The sequence below is a fragment of the Xenopus tropicalis genome, chromosome 2 (assembly GCF_000004195.4).
Source record: "Xenopus tropicalis strain Nigerian chromosome 2, UCB_Xtro_10.0, whole genome shotgun sequence".
In the NCBI taxonomy this organism is placed as follows: Eukaryota; Metazoa; Chordata; class Amphibia; order Anura; family Pipidae; genus Xenopus; species Xenopus tropicalis.
In genome coordinates this window covers 79,373,360-79,394,469 of record NC_030678.2, presented here as the reverse complement: position 1 = coordinate 79,394,469, position 21,110 = coordinate 79,373,360, and the positions used below count along the sequence as shown (strand labels likewise).

General features: G+C 36.5%; 1 protein-coding gene across 5 annotated transcripts in view; it reads right to left on the bottom strand.

Moving 5' to 3' along the window:
* The window catches only part of eya3 (EYA transcriptional coactivator and phosphatase 3), an 83,592-nt gene that overhangs the window by 9,193 nt on the left and 53,289 nt on the right, over window positions 1-21,110 (bottom strand). For 4 of the 5 annotated variants that reach the window (XM_018091034.2, XM_012956238.3, XM_012956237.3 and 1 more), the window contains 11 exons: window positions 20,405-20,448; window positions 16,388-16,470; window positions 16,140-16,203; window positions 12,228-12,370; window positions 11,888-12,016; window positions 9,938-10,023; window positions 7,830-8,007; window positions 5,938-6,080; window positions 4,095-4,178; window positions 2,455-2,544; window positions 56-114 (listed from right to left, as the gene is read on the bottom strand). In XM_018091034.2, the coding sequence (XP_017946523.1) occupies window positions 56-114; window positions 2,455-2,544; window positions 4,095-4,178; window positions 5,938-6,080; window positions 7,830-8,007; window positions 9,938-10,023; window positions 11,888-12,016; window positions 12,228-12,370; window positions 16,140-16,203; window positions 16,388-16,470; window positions 20,405-20,448 (1,103 nt within the window). The remainder of the gene's footprint in view (window positions 1-55; window positions 115-2,454; window positions 2,545-4,094; window positions 4,179-5,937; window positions 6,081-7,829; window positions 8,008-9,937; window positions 10,024-11,887; window positions 12,017-12,227; window positions 12,371-16,139; window positions 16,204-16,387; window positions 16,471-20,404; window positions 20,449-21,110) is intronic. The other variant, XM_018091035.1, reaches the window with a different exon arrangement.

Below are 21,110 nucleotides of genomic sequence, written 5' to 3'. Positions count from 1 at the left end.
TGTGGAAGTATTTGGCAGAAATGGTAAGATCTCAAAAAAAAAAAAAAAAGTGTACCTTAAATCCTGACCATTATCATCAGAAGCTACATCTTCCACATGAACTTGATCGCACTCCTAGAATAAGACATGAATACTAGAATTTGCACTGCAGAGTTAGGCAATCTGTAGCATTAACAATGTAAAAAAAAACAGTGCCAAAAGTTACTTATTCATGCTCTTAGAATATGGCACTTTCCTTATTATATCTTCATTAAAGGTGTCCTTTACTAGCAGGGCCAGAACTAGGGGTAGGCAGAAGAGGCACCTGCCTAGGGCACAATGGTGGGGGGGCACCAGGTAGGTACCTCTTTTGCCTATCTCTAATTCCGGACCCTTTCCCTCCACTGCAGCGACTCCGGCAACCCTGCCACCCTGTGCGCGCATCGTGCTCTCGCTTGCACGCGTTCACACACATGAGAGGGGGGGGGGGGGCTGGTTGGGACGGGCAAAACCGACCAGGTTGCCTAGGGCGCCCGGTCAGCTTAGGAACTGTTTTGTAAAAAAAGATATAATTCTAAGCAACTTTACAATATTTATTTAATGTTCAGTGCAGGAGATCACAGGGAAATGAGGGACTTTTCAGTAAGAATCCAGGACTGCGGGCTGTTAAAAAAGAAGGACTGTCTGGTGAAAATCGGGACAGTTGGGAGGTATGAGTTATAAATCTTCAGTCTAATACAAGTGTGTGGTTAATCTTCAAAGTAAACCTTATTTAAATGCATATTTAGAAATATTTATGTATGGTACTTATAAAGACTCTACCCCCCCCCCCCCCCATGGAAGTTTTCATGTTTTATAGTCATAGAAAGCTCTACAAAGTTTTAATTCTTTGCAATGGAAAAAAAAATCGTCATGCAACTAAGGAGGATTTTTTTTTCAGATTATGCCATTTTTAGGAGGTTTTTATTTAAATTTTTAGAAGCACATTAGGGGATGGCATATTATTTTGCAAATTAATCTGCATTTGGCCATATCCAAAAATTATGGATTTGGTACATCCCTATATGAAAAGTCAAATATCAAAGATAATCTTAATCTAAAAAAGTAAAAAATTCTATTTGTATGTTTCTTGTACACCCTATTCTACCACCATACAGAAAGGCAGTGATTTATAAAAACAATGCCGCCCTGTATTTTATGTAGGTTGCTTGTACACATAATCCTGCATCATTAGCACAACGCAGAACTGAAGCATTTGAAAAAATGAGCAATACAAATAGAGAGAAGAAAAATAATTTTAAAGGTCATCACAAATGTCATATTAACAGGGAAAAAACAGGTATGGATGGAAAGATATTACTTAAAAAAAAACAAAACATCAGGATGTTCCCTCACTAGCACCTTATCATGTCCCCGCTTCATAGATCTTAAATGGACCAAGCGGATTATATTAAAAGATGAACACTGTAACATAGGATGATACAGTTTCACTTTACATTGGACATTCTCGTAAGCAAGGAAAGCAGAACAGATGTTTACAAATAAAATATCTCCTTTTTGGCCATCATTCACTTTTCCTTGTATATTAAATGACCACAGAAAATGATTGACCCAAATGTTATATGCACCAACTCAGTTATATAATTACTGTACAGCCAAACGCATGGATGTGGGTGTTGATTATACTTGAAGTAAAATACTCTTTCTTGCAAAAGATTTGGAGGTCTATTGCTCATAACCCATTAATGTGTCCCACATGTAGAATTTGTTCCGAGCTTTTTAAAAATTGAATGTTCTAACGCTCAGCCTTACTGCTCACAAAGCATGATGCATCGATCCCCGATGGCTCACCACCAGACCCTTTGGAATATTACAGAATAAGAGGAGAGCACCTTCACGCAGGTTAACTGCTTACACATAAAGCAGTTAATCTGCTTGAAGGTGCTCTCCTCTTATTCTGTGTTGTTCCAAGCTTTGTTAAATTGTTAAATTCTGTAGGGCACTGCAATACTTTCATTGACTGCTAGAACAAAACCATGGGGTGGGCCAAACTGTGATGATCCAGCCATCTGAACAGGATTGAAGATTTTAAAGATAAAATATGACCCTATTTTTGACATGAGCTTATTCAGTCAGGCTTATGTATAAAAAGTTCATAATATCTGAACTTCCAGATATAAATATAATAGTATTTTTATTTTACAGATTCCACAAACTAAAGGACACCATTATAATTCAATCCCTTATGCTGGGAGTGTAAACTTTGAGGGCCTTGATCATTACTGTTGTAGAGATACAAATTTTTTTTATTTTTTTTTTCCCCCATTTTCCTTGCCAAAATCTGTTGAGCAGCATGCTATAATAATATTCATACAGAAAGTATCAGTATGTGTTACTAAAGTACGTATGCTATTTAATACATTAGTAATGTTTTATAAAACATTACAACTGATAAAAGAGAAGTACTCTACTCACTTCCAAGTCATTGAAAAACAGATGCGTATCTGCTACTTCAAAGATCATCTCTTCCATGGCCAAACCTGATTCCACCACCAATGAAGGGTCCTAAAAAGACAAAGTGTTCAGAATATCCATTAACAGTGAATGAATGATCTTAAAATTAAATAACTTAAAGCATAAAAATAAGGTTCGCCCTACACCAAAGAACACAAATAAAATATAAACCTTGAGAAAGGATCAAATGTGATGTGATACAGCAACTTTATACTATCATACTGCAATATTTAATGCACATTATTTCATTTTAAAGGAGCATTATCATCTTCCCATGATAAAATGTTTTGGCAAATTACTTGGTCTGGAAATATATAATACAGTCCACAGAGGACCCTCCTAGTACTAATACCACACTGATTCCTCCAGACAGACAGATTCTGGAGATACAAGGGGAAAATAAAGCTATTTGTTTGAAAACTGCTACATTACCTGGAAGCTGTAAGTCTGAAAGTTCATGGAAATTAAGAATTTACTGGCCAGCTATTTGGCAAAAAGTGCCAAGTAGTATATTTGACTAAATGGCATACTTTGTGTGTAGAAATTACTTCAACCTTCATTAGGCGTGCAAGGAACCTAGGCTGGATTTTAAGTGTAAACACACATCGAGCTACTAGTAGAAGCTACTTGTCAATGCTACAAAAGTTAGACAATGCTGATCATTTACGGATAATTGTCTCTACATGTGTTTTGGCAGAGGCAATTCTCAGTACAGGTATCAGACCCATTATCCGGAAACCCATTATCCATAAAGTTCCGAATTACGGAAAGACCATCTCCCATAGACTCCATTTTAGGGAAATAATTCACATTTTTTCTGTATTTTTCTGTTATTATAAAACAATACCTTGTACTTGATCCTAAGATATAATGAATACTTATTGGTGGCAAAACAATCCTATTGTGTTTATTTAATGTTTAAATGATTTTTAAACAGATATAAGGTATGGAGATTTACAGAAAGATCCCTTATCCGTAAAAGCCCAGGTCCTGAGCATTCTGGATAACAGGTCCCATACCTGTACTGTCTAATAATTTCCCCTCTGCATACCATAAAACCACAAGACTGCAGAAACCCCGAGCCTTCTTTTTTGGTGTGGGGGGCATCTTTTTTTTTTATCTGCACAAAAACTCACGCAGGTGCTAATAAATCACCTCCCTGGGAGGACACTATAAACATGGCATTGAAGCACATCTTTTCTGAGGATGGCAGTTTTAAAGGTACTCCATATTTGCAGATATTCTTATCACCCACTATGGGAAGGAAGTTGACACTAATAACTTCCTATTGTCACTTATAAAACTAAAAAGTCATCAAAACAGGTAAAAATCCAACTATGTGGTGATGCTGGATAAACATGCAGTTGTTCTTGGCTTTGGCACCATTCAAACAGCAACATTAACAACTAATTACAGAAGCATTATTTAAATGTAGAATGTCCTGCAGATATATATCAGGACTTAAGTATGTTTTTAATGTCCTATGTATTACACATCAGTATATATCAGCATCCTTTTTACATTATAACTTGAATATTTATCTTCCACCAACACTGAAACCCAGGATGTGTACATTTCTCAGTGGTTCCCATGCTCTGTACCTTTCCATACTTTTGTGCATATGACCCGGTGAGCAGAGAGTGAAAGATGATAATGGTCTCATCCAAGTCCCACAAAAACACACGCTGGGGAAACAAAGAGAGAAATATGCAAACAAATCCTTCTTATGACCTGAAAACACAGGCATACAGATAGAAATAAAGAGCATGGTGAGAGCAGAGAAAGCAGAGCTGAAAGTGAGTGCAAACTGCACAAAATAAACAGATGAATTTTTATTGTGTAAATTGGTCTGACCCATTGGGGATCAGAATGCTTAAGGACATGAACTTAAAAGCTATGTACTAAAATACACATGGACATCTTCAAAAGGAGAATTAAGTAAAATAAACTTCAGTTACACTATATAAATAATATACATTTTGTTTTCTTTAGTCTTGGAATAACGCAATCACAGCAAGGAGGCAGGTGCCATTATGACAAGCTTTGCATCATGCCAAAATCTTGTTTATGTGCCAGAATGAGGGACCTGATTCAAATGTCCATGCCCTAGCAACACAAATAGGGAGGAGGGAGGGAAAAGTGAGTGCTGAATGGAAAGTGAAAGTAATTGTCTGCCACGTCTCTATGCCTAAGGCACAGAGGCAGGGAAGGTAAAAGATGTAAATGCCTTTATAATGGGTATGGATGTTATTAATAAAAAAAAAAAAGGAATTTGGGTTTAATGTTTAATTTAAGACTTTTATTATACAGTTTTTTATGTATGGGTGATAGGCCCCCTTTGAAGTCTTTTCAGCTTTTTAAATGAAACACTGTTACTCTGACTTCCAAGTCCCCTCACATATAACATATCATTAAAAACTGCAGACTCAAACAACACTGCATAGCTCTGCATTTCTTTCTCTGTGATTTAGGACACACTACTTTTCTGGCAGTTCTGGTAGTACTCCATAAGATATTCAGTAAAATACTTTTTTTTATTATTGTTCAGGTATGTTTACTGGCATGTAAAATACATGTAGAGCAAACAAAGTTACAAGTATACATCATCAGTGGATAAAACAGTGTATTTCTACTACGTTGCATCCAGGTGAAACATTTATACAGGTTTCAAAATCCACAATTTTCGTATATCAGTATGCTGCTTAGAAGCACTATTTTGTCTAGTAATAAACTGTTTAACAATACACATTTATGGGTATATATATATATATATATATGTATGTATGTATGTATGTATGTATGTATATATTTGTCATGCTGTGTAAAAAGTAGAGTGAAGCATTATCGGCGATGTTACTCATAGCAGCCAATCAGATGCCTTGCTTTGGTTTTCTAACTGTTGAAATCTAATTGCTAATTGGCTGTCCTGAGCAACATCACCGGTAATGCTTCACTCCATTTTTTACACAGCATGATAAATATATCCCTTACTACTGACTTTTCCTAAGCAGGGTATGTGGGGGGAGTTGGTCAGTAAAATACTTTTATTCACACATATTGTAAAAGATGTAGTATTTTGGTCTTTGTTACACCAATGGCCCTAAAAAGGAGAAAAATGTTGGGCATCTAACATCATGTGCCAATAGATGTTCCACTGAAGTAGCTTTTGGAGTGCTGGTCTGGAAATAGGTTGGTATTTATTATTGGACTGTGATCCCTGCATAAACTCTGATGAGAGTATACTCCTTTTGAATCAGTAATAATTATGTACTCACATATACACAAATAAAATATCATGTTAAACTTTCAGTTTAGTACCAAATCTGAAACTCACTACTAAAATATCACAAATATAATTTAAATAATAATACTTAGATAGATGTAATAACATTATAGCATTTTCACGCACTTTAAAATTTGACAACCATGGGAATGAACACACACCTCAAGATCACTGTGCTGTGGTGAGGAGGCATCTGCTTTCTTACCCTTCCCTCTGTTCTTTACAGGCACCGTTTTTTTATTTTGCTCTTCAGTTTCCTTGCTGCCTGTTGCTCTCATCATGGGCTGACCAGCAGCATTATCTCCTGACACAGAAAGACAAGGATTGATTTTTATAACAATTACATTTTCAAACACATTTTAAACCACTAAAAATGGCAAAAAGAAGAAATTCAGCTCTAAGATAATGATAAGATCAATATTTAACGTAAAATAAAAACTTGAAGTATATTGGAAAGACTTGAAGTAACATATTCCATCACTTTACAATGGAACAAACTGAAGGATTTCTTAGGGAACTGGTGCCTGGTACTATCAGAGCTGAGTCAGAAGCAATTTTGTGTACCTGGAGTCAGAGTTGGCAAAAATGTACAAACTTCAACTGTGAATAAATTTAAATTGTAAAAAAAAAATACAATATTTTACAATGTCCTATTTCACAGATAACAGTCATAATAAAATAAAATAAAGCCCAGTGTGTGGTTGTTTCACTAGTGTGAAGTTAAGCTGAGCTATTATAACCTTTTAAAGGAGAATGCAAGTCAAAATTTAAAAAGCATACTGCCCAATAGTCCTCCTATTGTTTAGTAAAAACGCCACACTTTTGGCTCACCTAATCAAATATTTACTCAGTCACACTTACTTCACATTTTCTAGAACAGGCAGCCATCTCTAAAAAGGTATTCTCCCTTCCTTTCCCTCCTTGCTTCATACTGCACATGTGTTTCATTCCCCCCCCTCCCCTCTGCCAGATCCGCTTCTGATTGGCTGGTGGGCATGTGTAGCTCAGAACAGGAGACAGGATCAAGTTACACACATGCTCAGAGAATAGGAAGGCTGCCGCTGGCAGCCTACAGGAAGGGAAGGGAGATTTCAGTGATGTCACTGTAGTCTTCACACTGCTGTAGGCTGCCAGCACCATATCTCAGAGAAGCAAGCAGGGATCTGGGAATTTAGATATGCAGTAAGTACTTAAAAAAGAATGCCTTTAGACTTACTTTTAATTTATATTAACCTATCATTGTCCTTTAAGGGATGTTTGTGGTTTCTTTCATAAAATTAAAAATAATAAGTTTATTTAATGAATAAAATAAAAAGCCTGAATGACAGTTATAGATTCAACAGTATGCTTAATCATGTTGACAGTGACAGGTTTGGATGTCCAATAGGGCAATGTGTCAGCTTCCTAGCAATTAGTTCTTTGATTTGTTCCTAAAAGCAGACACCGTCTTCATATACTTTAAATTTGCTGTGCTGAGCTTTGGTAGTAATGAAATGGCTTTTATTTTCTTTTGTGTTCTTTTAATCAACTTTGCACAAAGGGTTACACATGCAGGGAGTGTGGGTGGATATAATGGATTGTTTATAACCGTTGCCAAGGTATCACCTATCGTGTCACTTCCTGTATTTGACTACTTAATTGGAGAATTGCACCTGCACTACTGTTCGTTTGCTTGAGCTTGATAAAGGGCACATGGCTTGCCTGAAACGTCGCTGAATTACTACAGAAATGCAGGCTACATGTAAGATGTTTTTATTATTATGAACTGAATATAACTTTCTGCACTTTTTGGAAAAAACTTTTGAGTGCCGCCTTTTCTTGTTGTTTTTTGTATGAGAAGGAGTAAATGGAATTCTCTTTCTGAGGCAGTGCACCAGTACACTTTATATATTATTTTTGGAGACGAGTGCTGCCGTAACTTGTGTATATTTTAATAATATATAATATTATATAATATATAATTTTTTTTTTTATACAGTTATCAAGCCTAGGCAGAAAATTATGGTACAGTACTTACTAAAAGCATGACCAAGGAGGACGATTTGTCACTCACCAGTAAGTGGTCGCTGAGATACCTGTGCTGGCACTGGGTTTTCTGCTTTATCTGCCGGAAATGATGGTGTCACAGAGTTGGCCTCAGCATTACTGGAGGCTACTGCTGATGGGAAACCTTGATTTGGGTAACATTGTGGATACTGATTTTGTCCCAGAATTGTGTATGTTGGGTAGTCCTACAAACACAGAGAAGTAAATAAATAATATTAGAGCTATAGGTACAAGTTACTTTGCACATAAAGCCTTATTTATCTGCATTATCTATTATTAGGAAAGTGAAAATGCCTAGTACATTTACCTTGCTGATTAGAAGAAAACACTAATTTTATTTAGACCTGTTTATTTTATAAATAAAGCCATAAATAGATTTGGTCAGCAGCTTGACCAACTTTGACAACATAATCAAGCCATTTTGGCCACATGTAGCACCTTAAATAATCTATAAATTAACCTATACTTATTTGCCAATGCCCCTTTTTACCAGGTGTATTGGGTATCTGCATTGCATGGTATTTGACCTTTCAGCCCATAGCTAATCAATTAGGTAATTATAAAGTTGGCCAGTGTACATCTTCAATTTCAGCACTGCAGATTTTAGGAAGGCTGAGAGGGTATAGGGCCAGAAGCTCAACTCAATCTGCTAACATTTTTAAGAGCTTTCAGTATCCGCAAGTCAATGTGGCTCCATGCAATTCTCCAAAACCAATGACTGGAAGACAGAATGCAGAGATATCATCTAAACCAGGGGTGGGCAAACTTTTTGGCTCACGGGCCACATTTACTCACCCCCGGGGCGGACCGGGCCAGGGCGGGCCCCCTTCTCTCTTTAATTCCGGCGCGCCAATGACACCAAGTCTCGCGTGATGAGACTTGGCGTCATCGGTGGGCCGGATTAAAAAGGCAAAGGGGCCGGATGTGGCCCACGGGCCGTAGTTTTCCCACCCCTGATCTAAACCTATACTGCAGCACTAACATTTTGTTGAATTGTTAAGACTTTAATGAATGTTATTGTTCTATACCATCAAAATAACATATGTACAGTGGTGTTTAAAAGTTTGTGAACCCTTTAAAAGTTTTTATATTTTAATATTAATGTGACCTAAAACATCACCTGATTTTCAAACAAGTCAGAAAAGTAGATGCAGAAAACCTAGTTAAATAAATGAAACAAAAATTATTATATTTGGTCACCCCATAAACTGAGAGCATGATTCATTTGCGTTTGCCACACACAGATAGGATTTTTTTTTTCAATAAATACATGACCAAATATAATAATGTTTGTTTTATTTGTTAAAAGGAGAAGGAAAGGCTAATAAAGAGTTAATCTCAAGCTGCAGGCATACCTTCAGTTCTCTCAATAGTGCCCTTAAGTCTCCCCATATTCTCCCGTTTAGATGATCAGAAGCCAGACAGGAAGAAAAAACGCTGAGCTGTGTATAGAAAGTTCCCATAATGCCTCACTCCTGCACAGACACCCAGACCAAATGAACATGCTTGTTAGTTTGACTATGAGTCAGCTTCCTGCTGATTGGCTCAGATCCACATTCCTAAGGGGGGGAGTGAGTTCTTAGCATTCTTGAGGGAGAGGGGAGCAGGAGAGAGCAGAGTGTGTCTCTGGCAGAGGAAAACAGACACAACTAATCTCTTTACAGAGAACTCAGTGTACCATTTCTGTGAGTGCTTATGGTTGTATTTACATAGACCTTTCTGATAAAGCTTACTTTACCTTTCTTTTTCCTTTAACTAGGTTTTCTTCATCTACTTTTTTTTACTTGTTTTAAAATCAGATGTTGTTTTAGGTCACATTCATATAAAAATATAGAAAACTTACTGTATGAGTAAGTTCCCTTTAAAGAGAGATACAGTATGAGCAATTAGCCAGCAGAATGGGGAAAAGCACATCTAAATCTGCTTTGAAATCACAGATGGCACATGTCTTTATAACTGTACTGTTAAGTCCATCTAAAGCTATATATAACAGGAAACGTTTTTCTGCTACTCAGACACAGTAAGGGGAAGCAAGCTTCTATTTATGTATGCCACATGCAACGTTTATGGTAAAGGAACTGAAATACCATTTAATGGGTTAAGAGTAATTATCACCTGGTTTGAGATGTTGGTAACTGTTGGGATTGAAATATTTGCAATGGTTGAAGGGCTAGACATGGTACTGGCATTTGTAGTTGAAGCTGCAGAAAACAAAAAGAAATAGTAAAATGAAATATATAATACGTACCTGTTAAATAAATCTATATCTAAACATCTGAAGAATACTGCACTCACAGGACTCTAGAATCACATCATAGCTTAGTGAGAAAAGAACACTTATGTTTTGGCTAGGGGTTGGGTTAAATCCTTAGAAATAAAGTAGATGGCAACATTTCCCTTCACGTGGTGCTATAACCTATACTATACTAGTGACAATCAGCAAGCTGGGAAGATTCTAACCCAAAATAATGCATGCCTTGTCGAATTATTTGTGCAGATAAACACACAATAAGACATCTGGCCTCAAAGACTTTGAAATGCAAACATGATCAATTGTACCACATCTTTAATGGCTGGTTCACCTTTAAGTTAACTTTTAGTATGTTACAGCAGGGGTCCCCAACCGCCAGGTCGCGGACCAGTACCGGGCCGTGGGCGGCTTTCAATGGGCCGCCTTGGTTCCTGCCTGCACTAAAAATGGAGGTGGCGCACATATAAAGTCATGATATGATGCGCCGTGCGCTCAAAGTTACGCGTCACGCATATAAAGACACACATAGAGGCACAGATAAAAGGCACGCATGAACGTGCATATGAACGCTGTGCACGCGCGCACTCCGCCTCCGTGGAAAAAAATTTCAGCTTGCAGCCGGTCCGTGGTGAAAAAAAGGTTGGGGACCCCTGTGTTACAGAATGCCTAGAAAAACAACTATTCAATTGGGCGGCATTGGTTCTTTTTTTTTTTTTTTTTTTTTTATCGTTTTGGAATTTCTTGCTGTAAATGTAAATTTAACTGAAACAAAAAAAACAACAAATGCTCTGTAAGGCTACACTTTTGTTATTATTGCTTCTTTTTTTATTACTCATCTTTCTATTCAGGTCCTGTCCTATTTATTTTCCAGTCTCTCATTCAAATCAATGTCTGGTTGCTAAGGTAGATTGGACCCTAGTGACCAGATAGCTGCTGAAATTCTGAACTGGGCTGCACATAAAAATTAAGACATATATACAGAAAAAGATGCTGCTGTTCTGCTTCTATGGTAAATGCTTCACCATAAGATGGTTATGTATAAATTAAACTAATATCTGTGGTCCCTATTTTGCCAAGTAATTATGCCTGAAATTACACTTAACCAAATTCAAGCCCTATTTTAGCAGGAGGCCCTGGCAATATAGCCACCAATACAGTATACATTCCAGACCTGCTTATGTCAATAAAGAATTAGCTCTTAACTGGGCTGTAGTTTTTTTGTTTTTAATTAAGTGAAGGATAACCCCTATTTGGCTATACCTTATCTGACACTCAACAACTATGAGGTACAATGGATATGTATATGATCTTATAGTGACTGACATATGAATTCTCAGTTGTTTACTTTTGAATTACTTTTATTACAGCGTGTTCAGTACAACCATTGCAAGAACTTTGACTGCAAACTTTCTATTGTTTTTCTTGAATATAAGCACATGGTGGAAACAACACTTCACTACAGAAAGTGAAGCTGCATGTATGGAACCACTGATCCAAATTGTATATATAAACTGGTAAATGAAGGGATACCGCCTGATTTACATTTACTGCTTAATTGTTTTTTTTTTTTAATGTATTTTTTATGTATTAATACACTGAGGCAATCTGTTATTCACCGTCAGCTTAACTATAGTACAAAATAAGCCTTATTCTAAGGGAAAACTTAAACTTATCTGAAAAATCACACACATCAGTGCTTTTACATAAATATTTTATTATCATTAAGATCATGTGATCTTTATTTGAAACTTGTCATGTTTGGTAAAGCTTTTCTCATCCCTCTATCATGTTTTGACTGAACAAGAACTTATTACCTTGCACAGGATATGAGTAGAGTACAGGACTGGACTGGCTGCTGGAAACTCCTGATGAGGTTAGCACAGCAGGTGGAGATGGTGTCTGAATTAAACCACTTTCAGATTTAATACCCGGCCACAGAGCTCCTGATGACAGAATGAATAGGTAATCATGTTTATTAAAAAAAATATTCTAATTGCTCATGAAATTATAAAGACGTGTAGATAAAGTGTTTTCTATCAAATGGAATTATATTAGTATCCATTACCCCCTTAGTAACCTCCCCTTCCTTTAAAAGGGAGTCACCAATCTTAACTCCCCTGCATTCAAAATATCCTGTGAAACACTGTGGCTTACCAAAGGGAGGTAGACCATACGTTGGCGAAGCCTGAGGGTAAACTGTGTATGGCTGAGATGGCTGCAATGTTTGATACTGTGTTTGTCCAGTATACGCTGCCACCGTTTCTGCTACAGGTACTGAAAGGATGTGGGTATATGGTCTGTGTGGAAAGGAAAATAAAAAAATTAAATGGAAATGGCACTGTTTAAGATAATATAAAAAAACACATTCTGAATTACATTATGCTGAATTTATTAGTTCTTTTCCCCAGCAAAATATTGAAGCACCAGCTAAGGTAGAAATAGCATTTTCTAACAGGCAAAATGCCATTCTTAGTATTTGGCACCACCCCCCCCCCCCCCCCAGAGATTTCAACTTATTCTCTCCTTTCTGAAGGAAAGACATAAACTGAAGGTGATGTCTGCTTTGGTAAGGAAATTACACAACCTGCTACTTAATTGGCTTAGAGTTAAAAAAATTATATAACCTATTATATAAATATCTCAGAATGACAAGATTTTTCCTGTCTCACAGAGATACTTAGTTCCAAAGCCAAAGCCAATATTTTCTAAAATCTTTGCACTTGCCTTTCCATATTAATAAAATTTATCACATAATACAAATAAAAATAATCCAGTAAAAAGAATATATTCAATGCAAAGCCCTGATTCTGGTATAATTGAAATACTTTGCTGAAGTTAATATTTTGAGCATCCTAAGAACCCAGCAGTGGTTTAGACCTCACCAGTTTAGTATTCAACCAAACATATTCTGAGGGATTCAGGATCTGGCCAAATAAAGTTTAGATTTGCTGCTTCTATAACTTACTGTATGTTATTGAATCCACCTGACCAATACAGGCCGTTACTGATAAGGCGCCAATTCACTCAACTTAAATAAAACACTTTTTAAAATATGTTGCTACTGTGAGTCCTGTGTTGGAAATCACTTGGGTGACAAAATGCTTTGTCTGAGTGTCATTACCCTTAAATGAAATGTAAGCCCTTAAAACAAATTGATTTGAAACTGCTCCGAGCGCTCTTCTATGCACGTTTTAAATTTTCCCTTTCTTCTCTAGGGACCATGTGGGCTTAACCTAATGTTGTCCTGATGGGTCAAAACTGTTTAGATAGCCTACTATAGCCCTATCTGAATGACTGAGTGGTCAGTCAGTCAGTCATTCCTGGGGTTTTCCCAGCTTAGAGGAAAGCCCTTGTGCAGCCTCTTCGAAGATATATATTATATTTCTGTTTGCAAATATTATGCGCTTTGAACTATTGGAATTACAATTAATAACTCCCCTGCTGACATGGTTTTCAGTTGTGCCTGTGGCAGAGGTCAGGCTAAATTAGGCCTCTGTGGATTATCCTGGAATTAGCAGTATTTTTATAGTCTTTTTTTTTTACGCTTTGCCCATTTAAGTAAATAAGTGAGATTACATTGCTAAAGTTGTTCAGTATCACAGCAGATCTTGTAACCTAGTAAAATTAAATAATCACTGTTTGTACAATGCTTATGGTTGCTTTAGGGCAGTGACACACAGATTTGTCACCAACAGTGAAAATACACTCTTGCGGGTGGCAAATCTCCTAAAAATGCAAACTACATTACTTGCAGAGATTTAGCTAAATTGTGAGAAATGCAAAAGAAGGAATTCCTAAGTGATAAAGCGGAGTCAGTGTGAGTAATGTAAAATACTTGCTGCAAATCAAATGTAAGCGAAGGGGACAGCATTTTCAGGAGATTTTTTATAGCCAATTCTTACCACAGGTGACAAAAGATAAGTGTCCCAATGGACAGCGGAATCCATTTTTTATGTAACTTTTCTACTAGAAAGAGAAGTTTGAGAAAAAATTCATGTTGGTTTAAAAAACATGAGTTTGGGGACCCCAGTTTTAAACAGTGGCAATTTAAATTTTCCCACTGTTAATGAGAGACATCCGATTGACTGTTGGTGGCCACTTTTTCTAACCTGAATCCAGAGTTACCCAGTAACAAACTGCAAAGTTTGGTTGTTGTTGGCTCCACCCACTTTTCTCAACTTGAAACCTAGTCACCCGGTAACAAACTGTGCAAAGTTTGGGGACCCTGACGTTAAACATGTGAGAATGGCAGCACGTAAAATGTTCCCACTGAAATCAATGAAAGAAATGTAATTGGCTGTTGGCGGCTCTGCCCACTTTTTGTAACCTTGAATATGTAGTCACCCAGTGACTTATACTGTGCAAAGTTTGGGAGCCCTGGCATTAAACATGTGAGAATGGCAGCAGTTAAAATTTCCCCACTGAATACAATAAAAGAAAGGCGATTGGCTTTTGGCAGCTCCACCCACTTTTTCTAACCTTGAATACGTAGTCAAACAGTGACTGAATTTGCAAAGTTTGGGAACCCTGGCATCAAACCAATAAAATTTAATAGGTAAAATCTGATTGTCTGTTAGTGGCTCCGCCCACTTTTTCAAACCTAAAACTGCAGTTCCCTAGTGACCAACTGTGAAGAGTTTGGGGACCCTGGTGTTAATACCGTTAGAATGGCAGCAGGTTGAATTTCCCCATTGAAAGTCAATGTAAAATCAAATTGGCTGTTGGTGGCTCCACCCACTTTTTCTAAACTTGAACCGCAGTTACCTGGTGCCTAACTCTGCAAAATTTGAGGGGGCCCTCGCGTTATTACTGTGAGAATGGCACCAGGTTGAATTTCCATTGAAAATCAAAAGCTAAAATCTGATTATCTGTTTGTAGCTCCACGCACTTTTGGCCACATAGCAAATACCATATTTTTATTCAGGCTGACCCAATGACATGTGATTCAAGTTTGGGGGGTGTAGCCTCAAAGCTGTAAGATTGGCAGCAGTTTAAATTTCCCCATTAAAGACAATGGGTGAAATTTGATTGGCTGCTACTCCCACTTTGGGTCATTCAACCAATGTCGCTGTTTCATTCAGGGCAACCCCATGATCATGTTGTTCAAGTTTGGGGAGTGTAGCTTCAAAGCAGTTTGAAAATCTTCCCTGTCAAAGTCAATGAGAAAATTGGGGTGTCCGGAGTGGTGCCACTAAAAGATGGGAGGTGGGATCACTTAGAAAAGCACAAGCAACCTGTTCCGCTATAGGGTGAAGAAGTGTGGAGAGTTTGGGTGTTGTACCCCTAAAACTGTAGGAGGAGTAGCTTTTAGAAAATGGGGGGGCTAAGAAGAAGAAGAAAAAGTGGAAGAATAAGCTGGTCGAAGAACAGTAAATTTGGTTTTTCAAACCAACATAATAATAACAAATACAAATAACAGACAGAGAACCTCTCATAGCTGTAAACATGCCCCTCTACCTACTGGATGTTCAATTAAGATTGCTTTTTCTTTTCTTTTTTAGATATAAATGGCAAAAACTTAATCATGCCCTATGGAAGCTGAATATTCCAACTACTGACTCATACTGAAATTGACTTCTAGACAAAAACATCAGTGTGTAGCTCAAAGAACATAAAAATGTTAGGTTTGAAAAACAGGAAAAATCATGTGTTGATTTTTTTGTTCCTGTCAAATTTTCGAAACTTACCAAACAGATAAAAACAAACAAACAAACAAAAAAAACAGAAAAAATGCAGAAATTTGGCAGCTAAAAGCTTCTGTAGAAGTCAGTGAGGTGTGATGGAAAAAGTCAAGCTATTTTGAAATTCCAATTTCAGAGGAATATTTAAGTAGAATTTCCTGTGATTTAAAACTAATGAGTTTTTCTGATTCGATTCCTGTAATTGAGATAAAACTATGCTTGAGTTCTTGTTGAATTTCATAAATCTCAGTGGCAGAGATTCCCATTGACAAATGTATTTTTAGATATTCTGTTCTGCAAGCGACAACATGTACCATCGCTTGATTATTAACAAATACTTGTAACAGATTAAATGACTTTCTTTATTATAAAACCAGTGACTTACTTTGCAGGATAGATCTGTGATGTATAGTCATTTGCACGTAGAATGTAATCTGCACAGGGCAGGACTGGAGAATGGAACAAGAAAAGGTTTTAAACAAAAAGCATTTTAATATATTATCTGAATCTAAATAAAATCACTTGGCAATGGCTGCATTTTATGCACACTCAAATGAATATTTCCTTGAGCAATCATACAAGCTTCTGAGATTTTCTAGTTGCTAAATGTTAAAAACAAACAAAACAACTTACTTTCACTAGGTATCGTGTGGTTTGATGACATATTTGAAGATGTCTCTGCTTTTCGATCACCAGTTTCATTGTTGCCCACTTGACTGAAGAAACCAAAGTATGAAGAGAAATCAACTTAGTAACCCGTGCTGCTAGTCATGAAGACAGAACAGTGAATGTAGTTATGGGTTCCCCTTACATTTGAAAATATTTGTTCCAGTTACATTTGCTGTCATCTAATATAAGTACAGTGTAACAGAATAGTATGCAACCAGCAAGGAGGAGCTGGGCATTTGCAGACTAATTGTGCTATTCCAGACTCATTATGTTCAAAGTCAGTTTTAACTTTCATTCTACTGACCTTTTATATAAGATTTATGTGAACTTGTCAAGCAAAATATTGAAATCTTGAAATGACTCTAATTTTTCTGTTCTCAAATTATTTTCAATAAAAAGAATTCACAGAACAGCCAGCTGCCTGCATGACTTTTTCATACCTGTTCCAACAGAAGTCCTTGAGAGGTACATAACTCTAGTTATGTTTTAACTACAGGCTGCTCCAGTGGGTAAACTCTGGGTCCCCAAGTGTACAAAATTGCGGGTCACCCCTAGTAATGTGTGTGCAGGGTGACCCAAAACATCTTTCCTCTTTAGTTACGCCACTGCTTTACTTTGCCAGGAATCAACAAGTCACAATTACCAAAAGACAGCTTTGTTTAGGACAGGTAATACCATATATCTAATAAAGTGATTTTCAATTTCCAATTGAATAAATTACATTATCATTCTGCTTGCATTAAGTAAAGAGCCATATCTTGATCTAAGGTTTTCTCATAATTACTATAAAAGACCACTATAATCAACACTTCAACTAGCAACTACTAAAGAGTCTGTATTATTGAAATTCCCTACACAACTTTCTCAAATTAACTATAATACAGACAAATTTATAGTCATATAGCGCATTAAAGAAACAGTAACACTATGGGGCTGATTCATTAAAACTCGAGTTCGAATCCCGAATGGGAAAAATTCGGATTGGATACGATAATTTTTGAAGATCGCAAATATCCCGAAATGCTTACGGAAAAATTGTATTAGTCACAATAATATCGTATTGGCGATCCGAAAGTCACAAAATTTTCATACCGAACAATTGTAAACAGCGGCAGAACCTTTCTGAATTTTTCGCGCAAGCATACGAAAAAGTCACGTGGGCGTACGGAAAAGTCGGCGAAAATACGCTCGGAGCGTTCGTGTCTTAATAAATCTCCCCCTATAAATAAGCTGCTGTGTATTTTTCTAATTGAATATGAAGAAATGACGAATGACAAATGTCACAAAACTGCCGCATTTGCGAAACAACAAAAAATGTATGAAACGCATTGAAGTCAATAAGCCAGAAATTTTACGTGGGCAACATTTTTTAAGCTAGACTTTAGAGCTTTTTTACTCCAAATGCATTAAAGTCAACGGCCATTTTTTCTCACTCCAAAGGTATTAAAGTCAAAAGGCATTTTTTGTATTTTTGTCTTGCCAATTTTTGACCACAGTTCCACAAAATAAAATTTGCTGATGGTGAAATGCGGAATTTCACTGCAAATCCATGCATGCCGAAAAAAATCGATCATCACTATTCATGGCTCTCTATAACTATAAAATGAAAAGCTTTCTGATAAAATAGTTGGGCATTGGTTTCTAAGAATAAATATTTTCCTGTTACACATTTTACCTTCAGCCACCATTTTGTGATGGTCTGTGTGCTCCCTCAGAGATCACCTGACAGGAAATAGTGCAGCTTTAACTGTAACAGGAAGAGCTCTGTCCATCCATCGGCTCATGTAACCCAGCATGTATGTGTGCCCTTTGTTTGTGTGGTAGCCCAGTGCCTTATACAAGCAAGAGTGATGGACATATGTAATTAAATTGCTTGATTATGGGATAATCCAAAGGCAAATTCTATCAAAAAATATGTTCTAGAAAAAAAGCTTTAAAGGCTTTATTTATATGAAAATGTGTTTTACATGCAGTGTTTTTTACAGAGGTTAAATGTCAGTAAATAGTTTCCACTACCAGAGGTGCAAGCTAATACAGCCCTTACTCTGGTTGGGGGAAATAATGCTATTTTGGGGAAAAATGCTTCTAACAAGTGGTATGCTGTCCAAACCAAAAGGAAGCTTCAGGTGTGAGCACCCATGTTTGGTCAGAAACATGGAACGCCAGGAAACTCACTCATTATGTACGTCTGACATATACTCATAAAGAGTGAGCTACGAAGCTGCTCGTTATTTGTAAGCTTACCTCCATATGTAATAAAAATAAAAAGTTTGCCCAGTAACACACGGCAACCAATAAGATATTTCCTTTCAAACAGGTGCTCAGTAAATTCCACCTGCTGATTGGTTGCTATTGGTTACATTCCTTGGGCAAACTTAGTGCCTTTTATTAAATAACCCCCTTCCAACATGTTCCAACATCCCTCCCGGTGCAGGTGGCATAGCACTCATTAGCACTATTCCCCAACTGGAATGTGTGCTCTATTAGGCCACACCTCCAGGGGCAGGGCCAATAACACTATGATAGGTAACCTAAAAAAGAAATGTTTTCGTAAAAGACGACTGGATGTTTGTCAGGGAATTTTCCCCTCTACATTGAGTGCGTGCTACTTTTTTTCTCCCTTTTCTAAAGTGCCATGTGGTATAAGCCACAGTAGGAAGGAGGTCCCTGCCCTGTAGAGCTTACAATAATATTTCTTGGTAATGCACATTTACACTAGTGTTTCCCCATCATTATTTTTAGCATTTAAAATTATGGAACAAAACTGTATCATGTCTATGTTGAAAAGGAAAAAGGGACAGGATATATCTGGCCATGAAATAGATATATAAACAAAAATATATAGAAATACAAAAATACCTCCTCAACAACTATTAAGAACATTAATTGTATATTGCAACCGTTTACAAAAGTGAAAATGAATCAGGTGGCATTCTGATATACAAGTGTAAGGACACTAGTGTGTTTTTGTTCCATCATTTCAATTTTAGAATTCCAGTAACTTCCTACAACTTTGAAAACTAAATACAGAATAGCTGGTGGAATACAAGAACTTGCATTGGTGGCTGTGACTGAAAATTAACAAGCTATATAAGTTGACTTTGTAATAGCAATTTTAATGTTTTTAATAAATGTATGTAGCTAATAGACACTGTGGAACCACATGCTATTTTTGACTGGGATTAACAAAATATGCAAATCCCTCCAGCACTGTATATAATGAACATAACCTGGAATTGTTTAAATTGACTACTTCCCATGATTGTGTCTTCAGAAATATAATTCAGAATAACTCCTAATGCCTCCGACATGAACTAACACCCAGCATCAAAAACACCACATACCAAGGACACAAATATTTCTATTTACAGCTTTAGTCAAGGCAAATTAGAAGAAAAATGAAAAGATTAATTTGTTCTGCATATTTATGCAGCATCTGGTTCTATCTTCTACATAAAACTGCAATCTATGTAAAATGTTGTTAACTGCTTTATAAGAATAAGTATTAGCAACAGTTTAACCATATCCAAAAAAAGTAATGAACTAATAGAAACACATAACAGGGTCAGGAAACCTTGAATAGTTCTCTGATGGACATACTCATCTGAATAATTGTAATTTTCTTAAGAAGCAAGAGTTTCCAAACTAGGGAATTATACTATCTGCTATACACATATAGTGTATATAACAAATGTTATTATTTTTTTTAATGGCTAAAAAGGCAAACTAAATATTGCAAGAAACTTTTTTTTTTTAAACAGTTTAATATTGTACCCAAAACTTTCATATTATTCACATAATAATGAATATACTATCTAAAAAAAACACATTTTTTCTACTACTAAATGCATTTGCAAGCAAACCTAGGGGTAAGACGCACTGGAAATATTTATTACGCAATTATATACAAGACATTTATTTAATAACACTAGAACACATTACTCATAAAATAACAAACAATACACAACACATCAACCTTACCTTAAACCTTCCTCTCCAGAATCCTGCATTTTGGCTTTTTTTACCTGCAAAATTAAAAACAATTATCAAATAACAATCATATAACAATTAAAAGCTCATTAATTATGTCTATAAATTAAATGAAAAGCATTTAATATACTGTACTCGTCAAAAGAGGCATTCATAAAGACAGAGGCTAATTAAATAAACTCATTCTAATAACAAACTAAAAATCTCAAATATATTAAAGTATGTAAAATTGTCCTCACCAAATTGAATCCCCGCATAAAAGCTACACAGCTAACAACTTTTAAAAACTATTTAAAATGACAGGCTGAAGAAGAGGATATCTTGACCCCTACCTCTCAAAATATTGTGTGTCTATGCAAGGTCTTAACTGATGTTGCAGCTAAAGTAGAGTAAGTGGTGAGAGAAATTTGAGACAGGTTATCAGTTAAGCCACACCAAGGTAATAGGATACACTTCTACCCCAAAATTTACTGTCACCCACAATGAATGGGCTAGCAAGAAAGGGTCTGAAGTAAAACATGAACTGCATGGAAAATCAGAAGAAAAGTGTGGCAAAAACGTGGTATTAAAAGATACAGCAAGGGGTAAAAACACAGACTATGCTAAATTCTCCTAAATATATTGTATACTGGGTTTGCGTTATATAAGAAACCTTCCAATACCGCAAGCCACCAATACAGGTGTGAATATTCCCTGA